The sequence below is a fragment of the Geotrypetes seraphini genome, chromosome 11 (assembly GCF_902459505.1).
Source record: "Geotrypetes seraphini chromosome 11, aGeoSer1.1, whole genome shotgun sequence".
NCBI classification, from domain to species: domain Eukaryota; kingdom Metazoa; phylum Chordata; class Amphibia; order Gymnophiona; family Dermophiidae; genus Geotrypetes; species Geotrypetes seraphini.
The window spans coordinates 137773298-137790340 of NC_047094.1; the positions used below are offsets into that span (position 1 = coordinate 137773298).

The following is a 17043-nucleotide window of genomic DNA, read 5'->3' on the forward strand; positions in this document are numbered from 1 at the left end:
CATAAACTTGCCTAATTGGAAATCTGAACTACAGATCCCAAACATGAGTTGGCCCTGATTTCACCCACAGGGAACATCGGCTCAGATTGCTGTTCTCTGTGCTGGAGAACATCACTGACTCTGGATCTCGATTGTCCCTTTTACAGCTGCAGGAAATTCCTGAAACACATCAACACATAAAACAAATCCAGAAAAGAAAACGCAATAACTTACCACTCCTGCATAATGGACTAGTTCAAAGTGAGGTTCATATTTCCGCTTTTTATCCAGTTTGGGCTTCTGGAAATTCGGTGACTTGCCCAGGTGGTTGTCGTACAGCTTGGCCTTGAAGGTAACGTCTGAGGCTTTAGGGAACATACACTCCTCTTCCAAGATGGACAGAATACCAAGTGGCTAAACCAAGAGACAAGACTATTAGCATCAGGGATGCTTATAACGCTGAGAATTATTATTACATCTTCTTATTACGATTTAGAAAATAAGTAAGTGGGCAAGTTAAGGACTACGGGACCACTTGTATAACGTATAATAAATCAATCAAGCCCAATAACGAAACAATAGGGTACAAAGACCTGAAGAGCACAGAGATTGAAGAAACATGAAATTATGCATTTGAGTGCTTCTGCCCCTTGCCGCAGGTTTTGTTAACACCTCACCTATGGGCGCAGCCAACCAGAATTGCTCACTGACAATTTAGGCTCCAGTGAGAGGTGCAATGAGTCCATGGAACAAGGGCCCCCTGTAGGGAAATGTTTCACTGACTTGGATAACACGTTTGAAAGCTGTGAGATTGTGGATTTATTATTTCAGTGCATTACATACTGTGCTTATGACCCTGGTGGTATGATATACATCCAGGCATCACATTCCTTTACGTGTTGAAGGGGATTCATATTTTGAATTTATAAATGTATTTTTGTGGAGTATTTTGATCAATGATAGACAAAAGCTGTTGCCTACTATAGCCTGGACTTTTTAGCATTTTGAAGCGAGGATCACAATTTTTTACGCTCACTAATTTAATTACTCATTTTTCCTGACCACATTGAAAAGATAGTCTTTAAAGCTGCAGATATTATATCGATTTTGGAGATTTATTTCAGTTTCATCACTAATGATTTTGGAGCATACAGACCCAGGAAGTGAATAGAGATTTTAATTGATGATATTCACAAAGTTGACGTGAGTTGTTAGGATGAGGTGTTATTGGGAAGAGGGTAGGAGGAGGTTTGCTCTGCATTCCTGACGCCTAAGGTACCTTTTCGATCAGGTCGATGCAGGCTTGTAGATCCAGACCAAAGTCAATGAAGACCCACTCGATTCCCTCTTTCTTGTATTCCTCTTGCTCCAGGACAAACATGTGATGGTTGAAAAACTGTTGCAGTTTTTCGTTGGTGAAGTTGATGCAGAGCTGCTCAAAGCTGTTAAACTGAAATGAAAAGCCGTTCAGGATCAAAGAGGGAAACACGACTGTGTCTACAGCAGAATTCGTTATTTTTATGTTAAAGCCAAGAGATTTTTTTATTTTTTTACAGTTATGTGGAAAGTTAGCGTTTATCATGTTATCTCGTTAGAGATGTTCGCTTGAATATTTAAACATTTTTTTTAAACATTAGCTGTAGCTTTTAAACATTTCCCATATATTCAGCACGGCAAACCGTACAAACTGCTACACTGGATACAATGCACGTACACAGCAGTGACTGCTGCTGCTCTGTACACAGCAGTGACTGCTGCTGCTCTACAGATTTCCCTTTTTACTGCGCTAGCAGTACTGAGAGTTTGGTGGAATCTCTGGGCTCCATTCTCGTTCCACTCTGGTCTTATCTGGAAAGTGCTGGGATGGTCTGGAAGAATTTTCAGCAGCCCCATGAGGGAGGTTTTATAAAGTGCCACCTAGAATTTAGCCCCTGTTTGGAGCCCAGTAGCGGAGTAGGGAGGGGGCAGAGCGCCCCGGGCACTGTCTTGGTGGGGGCACCAGCACCTCTTTTCCCCCACTCACCACACTTGTGCCCTCCCTTCTCTTTAAAATCTTTGCCAGCATGAGCAATTACTCTAGCCTGGATCCCTCTGAAGTCACTTCCGGGTCAGGGGGGGAGGTCAGGAAGTGACATCAGAGGGAAAGCCAGTGCGAGCAGCGAGGGTTTTAAGAGGTATGGGGGTGGGAAGGGAGGATGCGAGTGTGGTGCAGAAGGAACAGAGAGGGGTGCCACTGCCCTGGCCATCTCCTACCCTCACTATGCCTTCCTGAGAATACTAACATAACACACCACGCCATGCGCTCCTCGGCCCTCACCGCTTATTTAATTTATTCAATTCGTTTTCTGTCCTGTTGTGCCCAGGGAGCTCAGAATGGGTTACAGGTTAAATATACATAAAATATAGGTAACAGGTTACAATATGACATTTAAAGAACATAGAAACATGACGGCAGATAAAGGCCAAATGGCCCATCCAGAGCATCCTCTATCTCCTCCTCTCCCTATTGGCTAAGGCTCTTAACATTTGCATCTCCTCTTCCTATAGGCTAAGGCTCTTTACACCTGCATTGTGAGGTCATAGAGCTTTATGGTTATAGACACCTGATGGCAGATAAAGGTCAAATGGCCCATCCGCAGCATCCACTATCTCCTCCTCTCCCTATTGGCTAAGGCTCTTAACATTTGCATCTCCTCCTCCTATAGGCTGAGGCTCTTTACACCTGCATTGTGAGGTCATAGAGCTTTATGGTTATAGAAACATGATGGCAGATAAAGGCCAAATGGCCCATCCGCAGCATCCACTATCTCCTCCTCTCCCTATTGGCTAAGGCTCTTAACATTTGCATCTCCTCCTCCTATAGGCTGAGGCTCTTTACACCTGCATTGTGAGGTCATAGAGCTTTATGGTTATAGAAACATGATGGCAGATAAAGGCCAAATGGCCCATCCGCAGCATCCACTATCTCCTCCTCTCCCTATTGGCTAAGGCTCTTAACATTTGCATCTCCTCCTCCTATAGGCTGAGGCTCTTTACACCTGCATTGTGAGGTCATAGAGCTTTATGGTTATAGAAACATGATGGCAGATAAAGGCCAAATGGCCCATCCGCAGCATCCTCTATCTCCTCCTCTCCCTATTGGCTAAGGCTCTTAACATTTGCATCTCCTCTTCCTATAGGCTAAGGCTCTTTACACCTGCATTGTGAGGTCATAGAGCTTTATGGTTATAGACACCTGATGGCAGATAAAGGTCAAATGGCCCATCTAGTCTGCCCATTCACAGTAACCATTATGGGAGGAAACAGTGGCCTAGTGGTTAGAGCAACAGCCTCAGGACCCTGAGGTTGTAGGTTCAAATCCCACGCTGCTCCTTATGACCCTGGGCAAGTCACTTAATCCCCCCATTTCCCCAGGTACATTAGGCAGATTGTGAGCCTGCCAGAACAGATAGGGAAAATGCTTGAGTACCTGATTGTAAACCGCTTAGATAACTTTGATAGGCGGTATCTAAATACCTAAAAATAAATAAATAAAATCTCTTTTTTTCTCCTAGAGATCCCATGTGCCTATCCCAGGCCCTCTTGAATTCAGACACAGTCTCTGTCTCCACCACCTCTTCCGGGAGACTGTTCCATGCATCTACCACCCTTTCTGTATAAAAGTATTTCCTTAGATTACTCCAGAGCCTGTCACCTCTTAACTTCATCCTATGCCCTCTCATTGCACAGTTTCCTTTGAAATGAAAGAGACTCGACTCTTGCGCATTTACTTCACATAGGTATTTAAACGTCTCTAACATATCTCCCCTCTCTCGCCTTTCCTCCAAAGTGTACAGATTGAGATCTTTAAGTGTGTCCCATACGCCTTATGATGAAGACCACATACCATTTTAGTAGCCTTCCTCTGGGCATGTCAGAGACTCAGTCAGAAGGGTCTCCTTCCAGTCCACTACCAACATTTAGAAAACCTTCAGGCATGACCCTGTCCTCTCAGCTGTGGGCTGGGCTCCAAAATGTTTTAGGTTAGAGCAGTGTCTCACAAACTATCTGGAGCCACAAACCGCTACACAGCGGACCATGGCTGCAGGGCACCCGGAAGTGCGCAGACATCAACACGATGACATCATGCACATGTGGGACATCATCACGCCGATGTCTGTGTAAGCATGAACACCCTGAGCCGCCAGTGGGGGGTGCTCTTCTGAAGAGGCGTGGAGAGGAGAGGTGCAGGCACTGGCGGTCTACAGAACTTGCCGCGATTCACTGGGCTAGAATTTACAAGATGAAGATTTGAGAAACAATACTGATGGGGCAGGACTGAGAGGCAGTGGGAACGCAAAATTTGGATAGGAGGCAGGGATGAGAGGAAGGGAAAGGTGCAGAGCTTGAGAGTCTTTTTTAAATGCTGGCAGCAGTGTATTTTTCTTTGTAGAGGCTCTGGGTGGGGCTCTGCCTAATTGCGTCTTTTTTTCCTTTGTTTTCAAAATGAAATGAGATGATACAAGAAGTTAAGTGCCTGTGGAGGTTTTTCTACTTAACCCTAACTAAGGAAAACCTCCATAGACTCCAACGGATTCAGAATGCCGCGGCCAAGCTCATCTTCGCTAAAAATAAATTTGACCATGCCTCCCCGCACCTGGCCAAGCTCCACTGGCTTCTGATAATCGCCAGGGTCCACTAAAAATGCGCCTGTTTAACTTTCAAAATCCTATATGGTATCCTCCCTCCCTTTATCCCTCTTTCTTGGAATTCCTCAAACCCTAATACCACCAGATCCTCCCACAAATTAAAACTACCCTTCCCCTCGCTAAAAGGCATTTCCCACACAGGAAAGCTAGGGACCTCCCTTCACTTCAAAATCACTGAGCTCTGGAACAACCTTACCTCCCCTCTTCGGAACTTGAGCTCTCTCCAAGTTTTCCGCAAACATCTGAAAACCTGGCTTTTCTCAAAAAATGTAAGTCTCCCTCCAACTTAGGAATCAAGGAAACTCTTATATCTTGGCATCCCAAGTCCTCTAAATTTTCTTCACACTTCTACCTCTAACCCTCTGTGGTAGTTCCTTCCTATTTCTCCTACTGTAAACCGCGTCGAGCTCTAAGAACGTGGAGATGATGCGGTATACAAACCTAAGGATTAGATTAGATTAGATTAAGTTGAGATGTCTTATTTCATTTCAAATTAAAACACTTTTCTATCTGTCTTTTCATAGCCCTTAAAAGAGGAATTTGAATAGTGGAAGAAAGTGCAGGACTTCCTGTAATACCGTATACTGTACGCGGCGTTATTACAGGTGCTTTACATGCAGAGACTCACCTCAAAGATTTCAAAGCCTGCAATGTCCAGGACTCCGATGAAGAATTGCCGGGCCAACTTAGTGTCCAGTGTCTTGTTAATTCTGGTCACCAGCCACTTGAACATTCGGTCGTAGGTGGCTTTGGCCAGTGCTCCAACTGCATAAATAACCTAAGAGAACAAAGTCAGGAGATGGATAATATCAAACAGAGGGAAGGAGTCAGCGCTGTGGTTACGAAACGCTAACAGATTAGACAGACTGCTAATCATGAAAACACAATAATAACGGGTGATTTTAATTACCCCATATTGATTGCTCCCTGGCTGGCTTCAAGGATGAAGTTCCCCCTCCCTATGGCCACAACGTCCCCACGAACAGACCCCTCGTGGTCCTAAGCCGCCCCATGTACATAACCCCCATCCCCAACCTCCCCATGTAGGGCTCCCTACTAACAAAATGGTGCTGGAGTGCCCAGGAGTGATAGGGCATCTCTCCTGGATCCCACTGGACCCCTCTGGACCACCACGGGGGGGGGGGGCAAGGGGGCTCTACATGGGGGGGTTGGGGCCAGGGAGGGGTCTGTACATGCATGCTTTGCATCTTATTACTTAGTAATACACAGTAAATATCATCACTATTTTTGGCCCTGTAGCGTTAGGGCTTTTAAGTTGCTGTAAGAGTCATTAAACGCCACTTGAAGCCCTAACGCTGCTTGATGAATTCCCCCCTAAATGCTCTAAGTGACTGCTTCATGGAGTAACTGGTCCCAGAATCAATGAAATCTAGTTTTTACTGGAATAAAGTGTCTGCTAGAGCCAGAAAATAATACAATTACTGCAATAATGTACCATTTTAAAAAGAGAGATTGATAAAATTTAATTTATTTTATCATTTATAACTTGCCTATTAACTAGGCGGGTAACAAAATATATACATAATACATTAAAACAGCCAATAAAACTAAAAGGAACAGCTACAAGGGTTAAAAATCTGCCTGAGGCAAGGAGACCTTAAAAAAAGGTCATCTTGGATGTCCAGATAAAACGCATTCCAATGTGGCTTAACAGAGCTCTGAAAGAGGTTAAAAAATGGAAAGCACAATCTAAAGAGAAACAAAGGGAATTAGAGACGGAGGGGTAGATTCAAGAAAGAGCACTAAGCACCGATTTTAAAATAGCAATTGTACACGAAATTGCCAGTTTGGAATGGAGTATACGCTGGCATGCATGTGCCTAAATTCAGACATGAGCACTTGCACCTAAAGTGGGCATTCTCTGACCTGCCCTTTATAGTTGCACTACAACATTTAGGTCTCAGGTTCATAGAATAGCACCTAAGTACAGTTACGCATATAGCTAGGTGCTTGGGACCTGGATTGGCCACTGTTGGAAACAGGATACTGGGCTTCATGGACCTTCAGTTGGCTCTTAGGCATTGGTGGAATGAGGCATTATGACATCACAATCTCAGCTATGGAATGTTGCTACTCTTTGGGTTTCTGTCTGGTACTTGGGACCTGGGTTGGCCACTGTTGGAAAGAGGAGACCTTCGGTCTGTCCCAGTGTGGCAACTCTTATGGTCTTAACTACGCATTTGTGCCATTTAATGCCACTTAGGGTTAAGGCACAGTAGATCAGATTGACCGTATTCTTTTGGTTAAGAATGCCATGACAAAAGAGTTCAGTATGTGATTTTGTAATTTTTTTTGTTACAATGAGTGTTGTGTTTGTTTTAATTGATTTTATTTACATTTTTGTGCATTGATTATAAGTTTTACTCATGAATGTGTTACTATATAAAGCCAAACAATGACCAACAATTTGGTAGAGGCTGCCCTGTTATGATGAGTTGCCCGTTGCACTTGTATGCTCAACAGCGACACTTTACGGCCATAAGCGTGTTGGTGTCATTCCACCTACCTTGGAGGAGACTTCCTTCCAGACTTGACTAGCAAGAGATTCAACGTTTTATAGGAGAGGAAAGGAGACCCTGGAAGGGTTTCATGAAAAGCACATACCTGTTCCACATTTTGACCTTTGGTCACATACTCATTGCCCACTTTTACCCTGGGGTGCAGCAACCCTTTAACGAGATCAGCTGAACTGATTCCCATCAGGTAGGCAGCCTTGTCTGTACCTGAAACAGTCACAATACATCTGTTGTCAGCTCGTCACACTATAGCAGTGTCCTGCACAATTTTTGGCACAGCGGCACACTGAACCTGGTGCCCTGGCCGGAAGGCACCTGGAAGTGTGCGGATGTCGATGCAATGATGTCACACACATGCGAGATGTCATCACGTTGACATCTGCCCTCCAGCTGCGACCCTGAACCTGTCACTTCACTTGTGGGGGATCCTGGAGGAGGGGAGGTGCGGAGAGAGGAGGAGAATTGTCTGCACTAGCTGACTACCTACAGGATGAGACTCTCACTGAGAGGTGCATCCTGGCACTGGTGTCTGGAATCTGCCACGGCACACAGTTTGCGATGCCCACTACTTTCTTGTGTGGTACTAGAGCAGTGATTCTCAACCCTGAGCTGGGGGACCATCAGCCAGTGGATTTTTCAGGCTATCCCTAATGAATATGCATACTTTAAAATAAAGAAGCTCATACAATACTTCCATATAATTTATATTTTTATAATATTTCTTTTTTCAATAAATATCTTGACAATTCAACACGCATAATATCCATTCCTCATTATCACACAATGAGAACCTTGAGAACAATGTTATTATGGTTATTATGTGTGTTGAATTGTCAAGATATTTATTGAAAAAAATAAATTATATAAAAATATAAATTATATGGAAGTATTGTTTGAGCTTCTTTATTTTAAAGTATTGAATTCATTGAAGCTACTTAAATTGTATTAGTGTCCCAATATATTGTGTTTTGTATAATGAATATGGATGAGAACTTTCCATGCTCGTCATCTTCATTATATGCAAATCTCTCTCATGCACTGCACTACAATCTTTGGGCTGTTGATGGCTCTCGGTTGATATCAAAGTATTGGGACTGTCACTGGAGCCATTGCCAACAGAACAGGACTCGTAGGTGCCTTAAATAGAGTTCTTAATATAGTAATTTGCCCCCCTAATTAGGATTACCAGACAATTGGGAAACCCCGGATATGTCCTCTTCTTAGAGGACTGTCCAGGTCCCGGAGGGATTTCCAAAATCCAGCAGTTTGTCCGGGTTTTGGAAAGCCCTGCCCTCAGGGCCGCATCTGGAGGGCCTCCACGCATGTACCGACGTTGATGTTATGACATCACATGCATGTGCGTGATATCATGCGCAGAGATCCCCCAGACATGGCCCCGAGCTTGGGGAAGGAGACATGAGGTTCGTGTGGGGGCGGGGCTGGGGGAGGACGGGGCAGGCCAGGGCCAGATGTCCTCTTTTTTTTTAAAGAGAAAATCTGGTAATGTTACCCTTAATTCTACAAACTCACACCTAAATTCTGTATATTGCTCCTTAAATTGTGCACGCAAACCGGTCCGCACAGATGATTTGCGCACACAACTTAATTGATTAATCGCCTTCATCAGCACCAGTAATTGGCAATTGACACCTCCTACTTGATGCTAATTTGTGTTAATTAAAAATTACACGTACAACTTGGAAAGCACGATTCTATAAGAAGCATGCGCCAGTTAAGTTATGCGCATTTGAAAAGGGGCCAGGGGCAGATTAGGAGCATTCCTAAAAGTTTGGCGCATTGTTACGGAATACGCCCTAGGTGCGCAGAACTTAGATGCAGACATTTAGACCTGACTTTAGCTGCAGAACAGCGCTAAGCACTAATTTTCGGCGCTAAGCACTGATTTTCGTAGGTGCCATATATAAAATTTACTCGCTGTCTGAGGAAATGGTAACAGCAGTGAATGTAGCTGGGCTTAAGAAAGGATTAGTCCAAGGGTGGGGAGCAAGGACCAGTCAGGTTTTCAGGATTTCCCCAGTGAATATGGATGAGATCTATTTGCATACAATGGAAGCAGTGCATTGGGGAAATCCTGAAAACCTGACTGGATTACGGCCTTCGTTCCCCCACCCCTGGATTAGACAGACCTGGGGATATCCGCTGCTTGTCCCTGAGGTTAAGGCACATGGAGTCTTGCCACTTTTTGTGACTTGGCCAGGTACTTCTGACTTGCTCTGGCCAATGTTAGAAGCCAGATACTGGGCTAGAAGGACCCTTGAGGTGACCCAAAAGAGCAACTCTTATGCCCTTTCCTTCCATTGCAATCCGTGTACTCTAAAACCTTCAGCAAACACTCGTAATAAATCCATGGACAAATCTTTCCTATGTCATTACGTTGCAAGATCTACTGGTCTTCTGAGCTTCGTGCTTAGGACTCTCCCAGTTACTTACTTTCTGTGCCGTCCGTCTCAGCCTGCTCCTCTCGCTGCTTCTGTTTGAACTTCATGTTTCCGAAGTGCATGACGGCACCGACAATTTTATAGCTGCCGTATTTCTCATCCGTATTGAAGCCGAGGATATCCATGGCATGCTGGAAAAAGAAAGCCAAGAGGACTTTAAGGACACAACCGTCATCAGAGGAGCAGATTTATATTACATCTAGGTAGCAAAAGGGACATTTAAGTCCACACGGCACCTCCGACAAAGGTGCACAGTCAAAGTAATAGAGCAGTGTTGCGCTGCATTTTGCATGCGTAAAGAAGCCTTACTTCACACAGGAGCAGAAATTCTGCCACTTCTGCTTGTGACACATTTTATAAGACTTCTCAAAGAAGCCAGGCTCTGAAGTTCAAACTTGTGGTGCTTTGAGTTTGTCTGAAACCCCTGAGAGGGAAACACCTCCAAATCTCAACTCCAGAGATGTGATGTGGACATTTTCCTGTGGCTACATGTAGAGCCCTTCTAAAACAGGAAATATATTTGCAAACATTGAAGGATTGCCCATATTGTGTCCCTTGGCATATACATACCGATGTTACTTTTTCTATCATTGATTCTTATATAGCCTTGCTGATTTAAATATGTGAAATCTTAGAAACATATAAACATGATGGCAGATAAATGGCCCAGCCAGTCGGCCCATCTGCAGCATCCACTATCTCCTTCTCTCCCTAATAGATCCCAAGTGCTTTCTTGAATTCAGACACAGTCCTTGTCTCCACCACCTCTACTGGGAGAGTAATCTACCACCCTTTCCGTAAAAAAAAAGGTATTTCCTTAGATTACTCCTGAGCCTCTCACCTCTTAACTTCATCCCATGCCCTCTCACTCTGGAGCTTCCTTTCAACTGAAAGAGACTCGACTCATGCACATTTATGCCACGTAGGTATGTAAATGTCTCTATCATATCTCCCCTTTTCCACCTTTCCAACAAAGTACACATATTGAGATCTTTAAGTCTGTCCCCATACACCTTATGATGAAGACCATCAACAATTTTAGTAACCTTTCTCTGGACTGACTCCATCCTGTTTATATCTTTTGAAGGTTCAGCCTTCAGAATTGTGTACAAATTTCTATTTACTTAACTCTCCTGATCTTCATCACTAGACTTTGGCATAGAAGCTAATACCCCAAAAGCAGCAGCACTTTGTCTTGCTCTGCTTTTCCAAAGTATTAGATAAGTTGGGGTTCTTTTCATCTCAATGGGACTCTGTATACTGCACAGGCTTCATATTTTTTGTCTACAATTAGTCACTGCTGTGCAGTTGTGAATGTGGACCAAGTTTCTACATATTCTTAGATGTACAAAATCCCCAGGTCTAGCCTGGAAGCTTTTCATTGGTAGTTGAAGCACAGCAGATATTTCAGTGCCTCGGGTGGTTTACACTCTAGGTACGATTTGAGGCATTGGAGGGAGAAGTGGTTCCCCAAGGTCCTAAGAAGCATCAGTGGGATTTCATTTTCAATGATGATTTCCCTGGTTCTTAGGCCTCTGCTCTAATCACTAGGCTTCTCTCTGCATCATTTAAGGCAGTGTAATACAAACTTTGTCGAGTAGCGGCACACTAAAAGTGGTGGCCACGGCTTGAGGTGCACCAATATTAATGCGATGACGTTACGCGCCGGTGCCTCTCCTCCTTTCCAGTGTCTTGCGGCACACAGTTTGCAATACATTGATATACGGAAATCTCAGAGGCCTTGCTGTGATTACCTCTGTTCCTTTGGGAAACACTGTACCTTTTTGGATGGCCTACTTGGGTCAGCTCTCTCCCTTTGTGGGAATGAATTTTAGTGGCCCCTCTCTCTTCGGGATACACACATTTTGATGACCCTACTGGAGTCAGTCTATGCTTGCAGGGCGTATGCTCATCAGTAACTCACTTGGGGACAGCTCTGTCCCTTTGGTAAACACATGTCTCAATAACGTTGGTGGAGCTAATGCTCTACCTTTGGCTAGCAAATGGAATTACACATACGTACATCTGTGGCCATTAATTCTTCACCATCATCCAGATTGTCCACTGTAGTTACACCTTGTGAACAGAAGTGGTAATCATAGGGGTTGTTGGACACAAGCAGCATGTCTGCAAAAATAGGTCAAGAAAAGAAGCATGTCTTGAATTGTAGGTATTTACTTACATCTGTTTTACTGTATGTTTCATCAAATGGATGCCACAAGCAAGTAAGCAAAACATAACCCCCATAATTACATATTAGAACCCAGATATTTTATAATAACCATCCACTATCACCATCAACACCATATAGCCTCCACCATCCACCCAACGAAAATCATCTCTCTACTTCTACCCACCAACTGCGAACAACAACTCTCCCACCAAAAAGACCTGCTTTTCTTATTTATTTATGAACTGCCTTTATGAAGAGATTCACCCAAGGCAGAGTCATGGTGAAAGGCAGCCATGTTGGGTCATCATGAGTGCTGTGTTCCTCTTGATATACCTAGATGTCAGATTAAAGATTTTAAAGCCTGATGGACTCCTAAGTCAACTTTCATTCCTCCCCTTGGTCATCTCTATTGCCTTTTCCATCTGATTCTGTGGGAATCCTACCTCTTTTCCTACCCAATGAACCTGTGTAGTCGTAGCCCTCACACAGCCCCTGCTATGGTGCTGATCTCTTGTCCTGTACCAACTGACCGCATGGGTGGTGTTGCTCACCTAGAAGCTCAGGCTTCTTCCCAGACAGGATCTGATAGTACACATGGTAGCTTCTTTCTCCTGGCTGCTGGAAGATCACTCTTGATTTTTCCAACAGGTCTACACATGGAGACAAAAACGATTTGAATAAAATATGACAATGACAGCTGATAGAGGTCTACGAAAACATCTTTAGAAAGTTCTTCACTTACAAATATCAATATCAGCCGATGACAATTTTCCCGTGGTCCCGAAATGGATTCGTATGAACTTGCCCTTGGATGAAAATAGAAAAAATTTATCTATTTCATTTTCATATGAATTTCATTTCCCTACACACTACTGCATTTGTATTTATTTGTTAATCTGGTTTTATATCCTGTCCTCCTCTGAGAGCTCAGTGTTACAAATACATAGGGTTACATTTAACACTCATAGGGTTATGATAATAATAATAATAATTTTATTCTTATATACCGCCATACCCAGCGAGTTCTAGGCGGTTTACATCATGGTACATAGGTTGTAGAATACTCACAGGGTTACAATAAACGTGTTTTCCTGTGCTTCAGTGTTATATGTAAGAAATTTAAGCTGTCTGGAGTCGACTTCTTACAGTAAGGAGAACTTCTGGTATGAGTTCCAATCCTCAGCTTCTACCTCTGCATGACCCTGCACAAGTCTCTTGATCTCAATGCTGTAGTTCTAACCCTCAGTTTTGCCACTGACTGTCTGTCCTTAGACAATTTCTGCGGTCTCTTTGTGACTTAGGTCATCTCACTAGGAGACTGCTGTTGTGTAACCTACATAAGCTGGGCTTTGGATGCTAAAACCCATGGAAACCCCACAAGTCTTGTGCGTGACGCCCCCGTTTTCATAAATTTGCCATTCCTAAAACCTTTGCACATAATCTGCTATGTATGAAATGTTCCTTAAATTTAAAATTAACTAAGTACAGGCCGTCCCCAGGTTAAGAACGAGTCATGTTTTTCAAGCTGTTGTTAAGTTGGATTTGTATGTAACTCAGAACTTGTAGATTTTAAGATTCTCGCTGCCAACCTCTGCCCCCAACTGACAAAAGGGCCAACTGTCCCCACCAGTGTTCCCTCTAATAATAATAATAATAATAATAATAATAATAATAACTTTATTTTTGTATACCGCCATACCCAGAAGAGTTCTAGGCGGTTCACATTGGTTAGAGTAAATTACAAGTGGTTACATGCCAAATTGATCATAGAGTTGCGAACATCAAGGAGAAAGAAGTTACGAGTGGTTACATTCCAAATTGATCATAGAGTTGCGAATAGCAAAGAGAAAGAAGTTACGAGTGGGTACATTCCAAATTGATCATAGAGTTGCGAATAGCAAAGAGAAAGAAGTTACGAGTGGGTACATTCCAAATTGATCATAGAGTTGCGAATAGCAAAGAGAAAGAAGTTACGAGTGGTTACATTCCAAATTGATCATAGAGTTGCGAACAGCAAGGAGAAAGAAGTTACGAGTGGTTACATTCCAAATTGATCATAGAGTTGCGAACAGCAAAGAGAAAGAAGTTACGAGTGGGTACATTCCAAATTGATCATAGAATTGCGAACAGCAAGGAGAAAGAAGTTACGAGTGGTTACATTCCAAATTGATCATAGAGTTGCGAACAGCAAGGAGAAAGAAGTTACGAGTGGTTACATTCCAAATTGATCATAGAGTTGCGAACAGCAAGGAGAAAGAAGTTACGAGTGGTTACATTCCAAATTGATCATAGAGTTGCGAACAGCAAGGAGAAAGAAGTTACGAGTGGTTACATTCCAAATTGATCATAGAGTTGCGAATAGCAAAGAGAAAGAAGTTACGAGTGGGTACATTCCAAATTGATCATAGAGTTGCGAATAGCAAAGAGAAAGAAGTTACGAGTGGGTACATTCCAAATTGATCATAGAGTTGCGAATAACAAAGAGAAAGTAGTTACAAGTGGTTACATTCCAAATTGATCATAGAGTTGCGAATAGCAAAGAGAAAGAAGTTACGAGTGGGTACATTCCAAATTGATCATAGAGTTGCGAATAGCAAAGAGAAAGAAGTTACGAGTGGGTACATTCCAAATTGATCATAGAGTTGCGAACAGCAAGGAGAAAGAAGTTACGAGTGGTTACATTCCAAATTGATCATAGAGTTGCGAATAGCAAAGAGAAAGAAGTTACGAGTGGTTACATTCCAAATTGATCATAGAGTTGCGAACAGCAAGGAGAAAGAAGTTACGAGTGGTTACATTCCAAATTGATCATAGAGTTGCGAACAGCAAGGAGAAAGAAGTTACGAGTGGTTACATTCCAAATTGATCATAGAGTTGCGAACAGCAAGGAGAAAGAAGTTACGAGTGGTTACATTCCAAATTGATCATAGAGTTGCGAATAGCAAAGAGAAAGAAGTTACGAGTGGGTACATTCCAAATTGATCATAGAGTTGCGAATAGCAAAGAGAAAGAAGTTACGAGTGGGTACATTCCAAATTGATCATAGAGTTGCGAATAACAAAGAGAAAGTAGTTACAAGTGGTTACATTCCAAATTGATCATAGAGTTGCGAATAGCAAAGAGAAAGAAGTTACGAGTGGGTACATTCCAAATTGATCATAGAGTTGCGAATAGCAAAGAGAAAGAAGTTACGAGTGGGTACATTCCAAATTGATCATAGAGTTGCGAACAGCAAGGAGAAAGAAGTTACGAGTGGTTACATTCCAAATTGATCATAGAGTTGCGAATAGCAAAGAGAAAGAAGTTACGAGTGGGTACATTCCAAATTGATCATAGAGTTGCGAATAACAAAGAGAAAGTAGTTACAAGTGGTTACATTCCAAATTGATCATAGAGTTGCGAATAGCAAAGAGAAAGAAGTTACGAGTGGGTACATTCCAAATTGATCATAGAGTTGCGAATAGCAAAGAGAAAGAAGTTACGAGTGGGTACATTCCAAATTGATCATAGAGTTGCGAACAGCAAGGAGAAAGAAGTTACGAGTGGTTACATTCCAAATTGATCATAGAGTTGCGAATAGCAAAGAGAAAGAAGTTACGAGTGGGTACATTCCAAATTGATCATAGAGTTGCGAACAGCAAGGAGAAAGAAGTTACGAGTGGTTACATTCCAAATTGATCATAGAGTTGCGAATAGCAAAGAGAAAGAAGTTACGAGTGGGTACATTCCAAATTGATCGTAGAGTTGCGAATAGCAAAGAGAAAGAAGTTACGAGTGGGTACATTCCAAATTGATCGTAGAGTTGCGAATAGCAAAGAGAAAGAAGTTACGAGTGGGTACATTCCAAATTGATCGTAGAGTTGCGAATAGCAAAGAGAAAGAAGTTACGAGTGGTTACATTCCAAATTGATCGTAGAGTTGCGAACAGCAAGGAGAAAGAAGTTACGAGTGGTTACATTCCAAATTGATCATAGAGTTGCGAATAGCAAAGAGAAAGAAGTTACGAGTGGGTACATTCCAAATTGATCGTAGAGTTGCGAATAGCAAAGAGAAAGAAGTTACGAGTGGGTACATTCCAAATTGATCGTAGAGTTGCGAATAGCAAAGAGAAAGAAGTTACGAGTGGGTACATTCCAAATTGATCGTAGAGTTGCGAATAGCAAAGAGAAAGAAGTTACGAGTGGGTACATTCCAAATTGATCATAGAGTTGCGAATAGCAAAGAGAAAGAAGTTACGAGTGGGTACATTCCAAATTGATCGTAGAGTTGCGAATAGCAAGGAGAAAGAAGTTACGAGTGGTTACATTCCAAATTGATCATAGAGTTGCGAATAGCAAAGAGAAAGAAGTTACGAGTGGGTACATTCCAAATTGATCGTAGAGTTGCGAATAGCAAAGAGAAAGAAGTTACGAGTGGGTACATTCCAAATTGATCATAGAGTTGCGAATAGCAAAGAGAAAGAAGTTACGAGTGGGTACATTCCAAATTGATCGTAGAGTTGCGAATAGCAAGGAGAAAGAAGTTACGAGTGGTTACATTCCAAATTGATCATAGAGTTGCGAATAGCAAAGAGAAAGAAGTTACGAGTGGGTACATTCCAAATTGATCATAGAGTTGCGAATAACAAAGAGAAAGTAGTTACAAGTGGTTACATTCCAAATTGATCATAGAGTTGCGAATAGCAAAGAGAAAGAAGTTACGAGTGGTTACATTCCAAATTGATCGTAGAGTTGCGAACAGCAAGGAGAAAGAAGTTACGAGTGGTTACATTCCAAATTGATCATAGAGTTGCGAATAGCAAAGAGAAAGAAGTTACGAGTGGGTACATTCCAAATTGATCGTAGAGTTGCGAATAGCAAAGAGAAAGAAGTTACGAGTGGGTACATTCCAAATTGATCGTAGAGTTGCGAATAGCAAAGAGAAAGAAGTTACGAGTGGGTACATTCCAAATTGATCGTAGAGTTGCGAATAGCAAAGAGAAAGAAGTTACGAGTGGGTACATTCCAAATTGATCATAGAGTTGCGAATAGCAAAGAGAAAGAAGTTACGAGTGGGTACATTCCAAATTGATCGTAGAGTTGCGAATAGCAAGGAGAAAGAAGTTACGAGTGGTTACATTCCAAATTGATCATAGAGTTGCGAATAGCAAAGAGAAAGAAGTTACGAGTGGGTACATTCCAAATTGATCGTAGAGTTGCGAATAGCAA

The 17043-nt window shown here is 42.5% G+C and overlaps 1 protein-coding gene across 2 annotated transcripts in view; it reads right to left on the reverse strand.

Moving 5' to 3' along the window:
- The window catches only part of MYH7B (myosin heavy chain 7B), a 77428-nt gene that overhangs the window by 36073 nt on the left and 24312 nt on the right, over positions 1 to 17043 (reverse strand). For both annotated transcript variants that reach the window (XM_033962997.1, XM_033962996.1), the window contains exons 10-17: positions 12579 to 12642; positions 12388 to 12486; positions 11687 to 11790; positions 9656 to 9794; positions 7293 to 7411; positions 5296 to 5445; positions 1259 to 1429; positions 214 to 393 (exon numbers count right to left, since the gene is read on the reverse strand). In XM_033962997.1, coding sequence (XP_033818888.1) covers positions 214 to 393; positions 1259 to 1429; positions 5296 to 5445; positions 7293 to 7411; positions 9656 to 9794; positions 11687 to 11790; positions 12388 to 12486; positions 12579 to 12642 — 1026 coding nt within the window. The remainder of the gene's footprint in view (positions 1 to 213; positions 394 to 1258; positions 1430 to 5295; positions 5446 to 7292; positions 7412 to 9655; positions 9795 to 11686; positions 11791 to 12387; positions 12487 to 12578; positions 12643 to 17043) is intronic.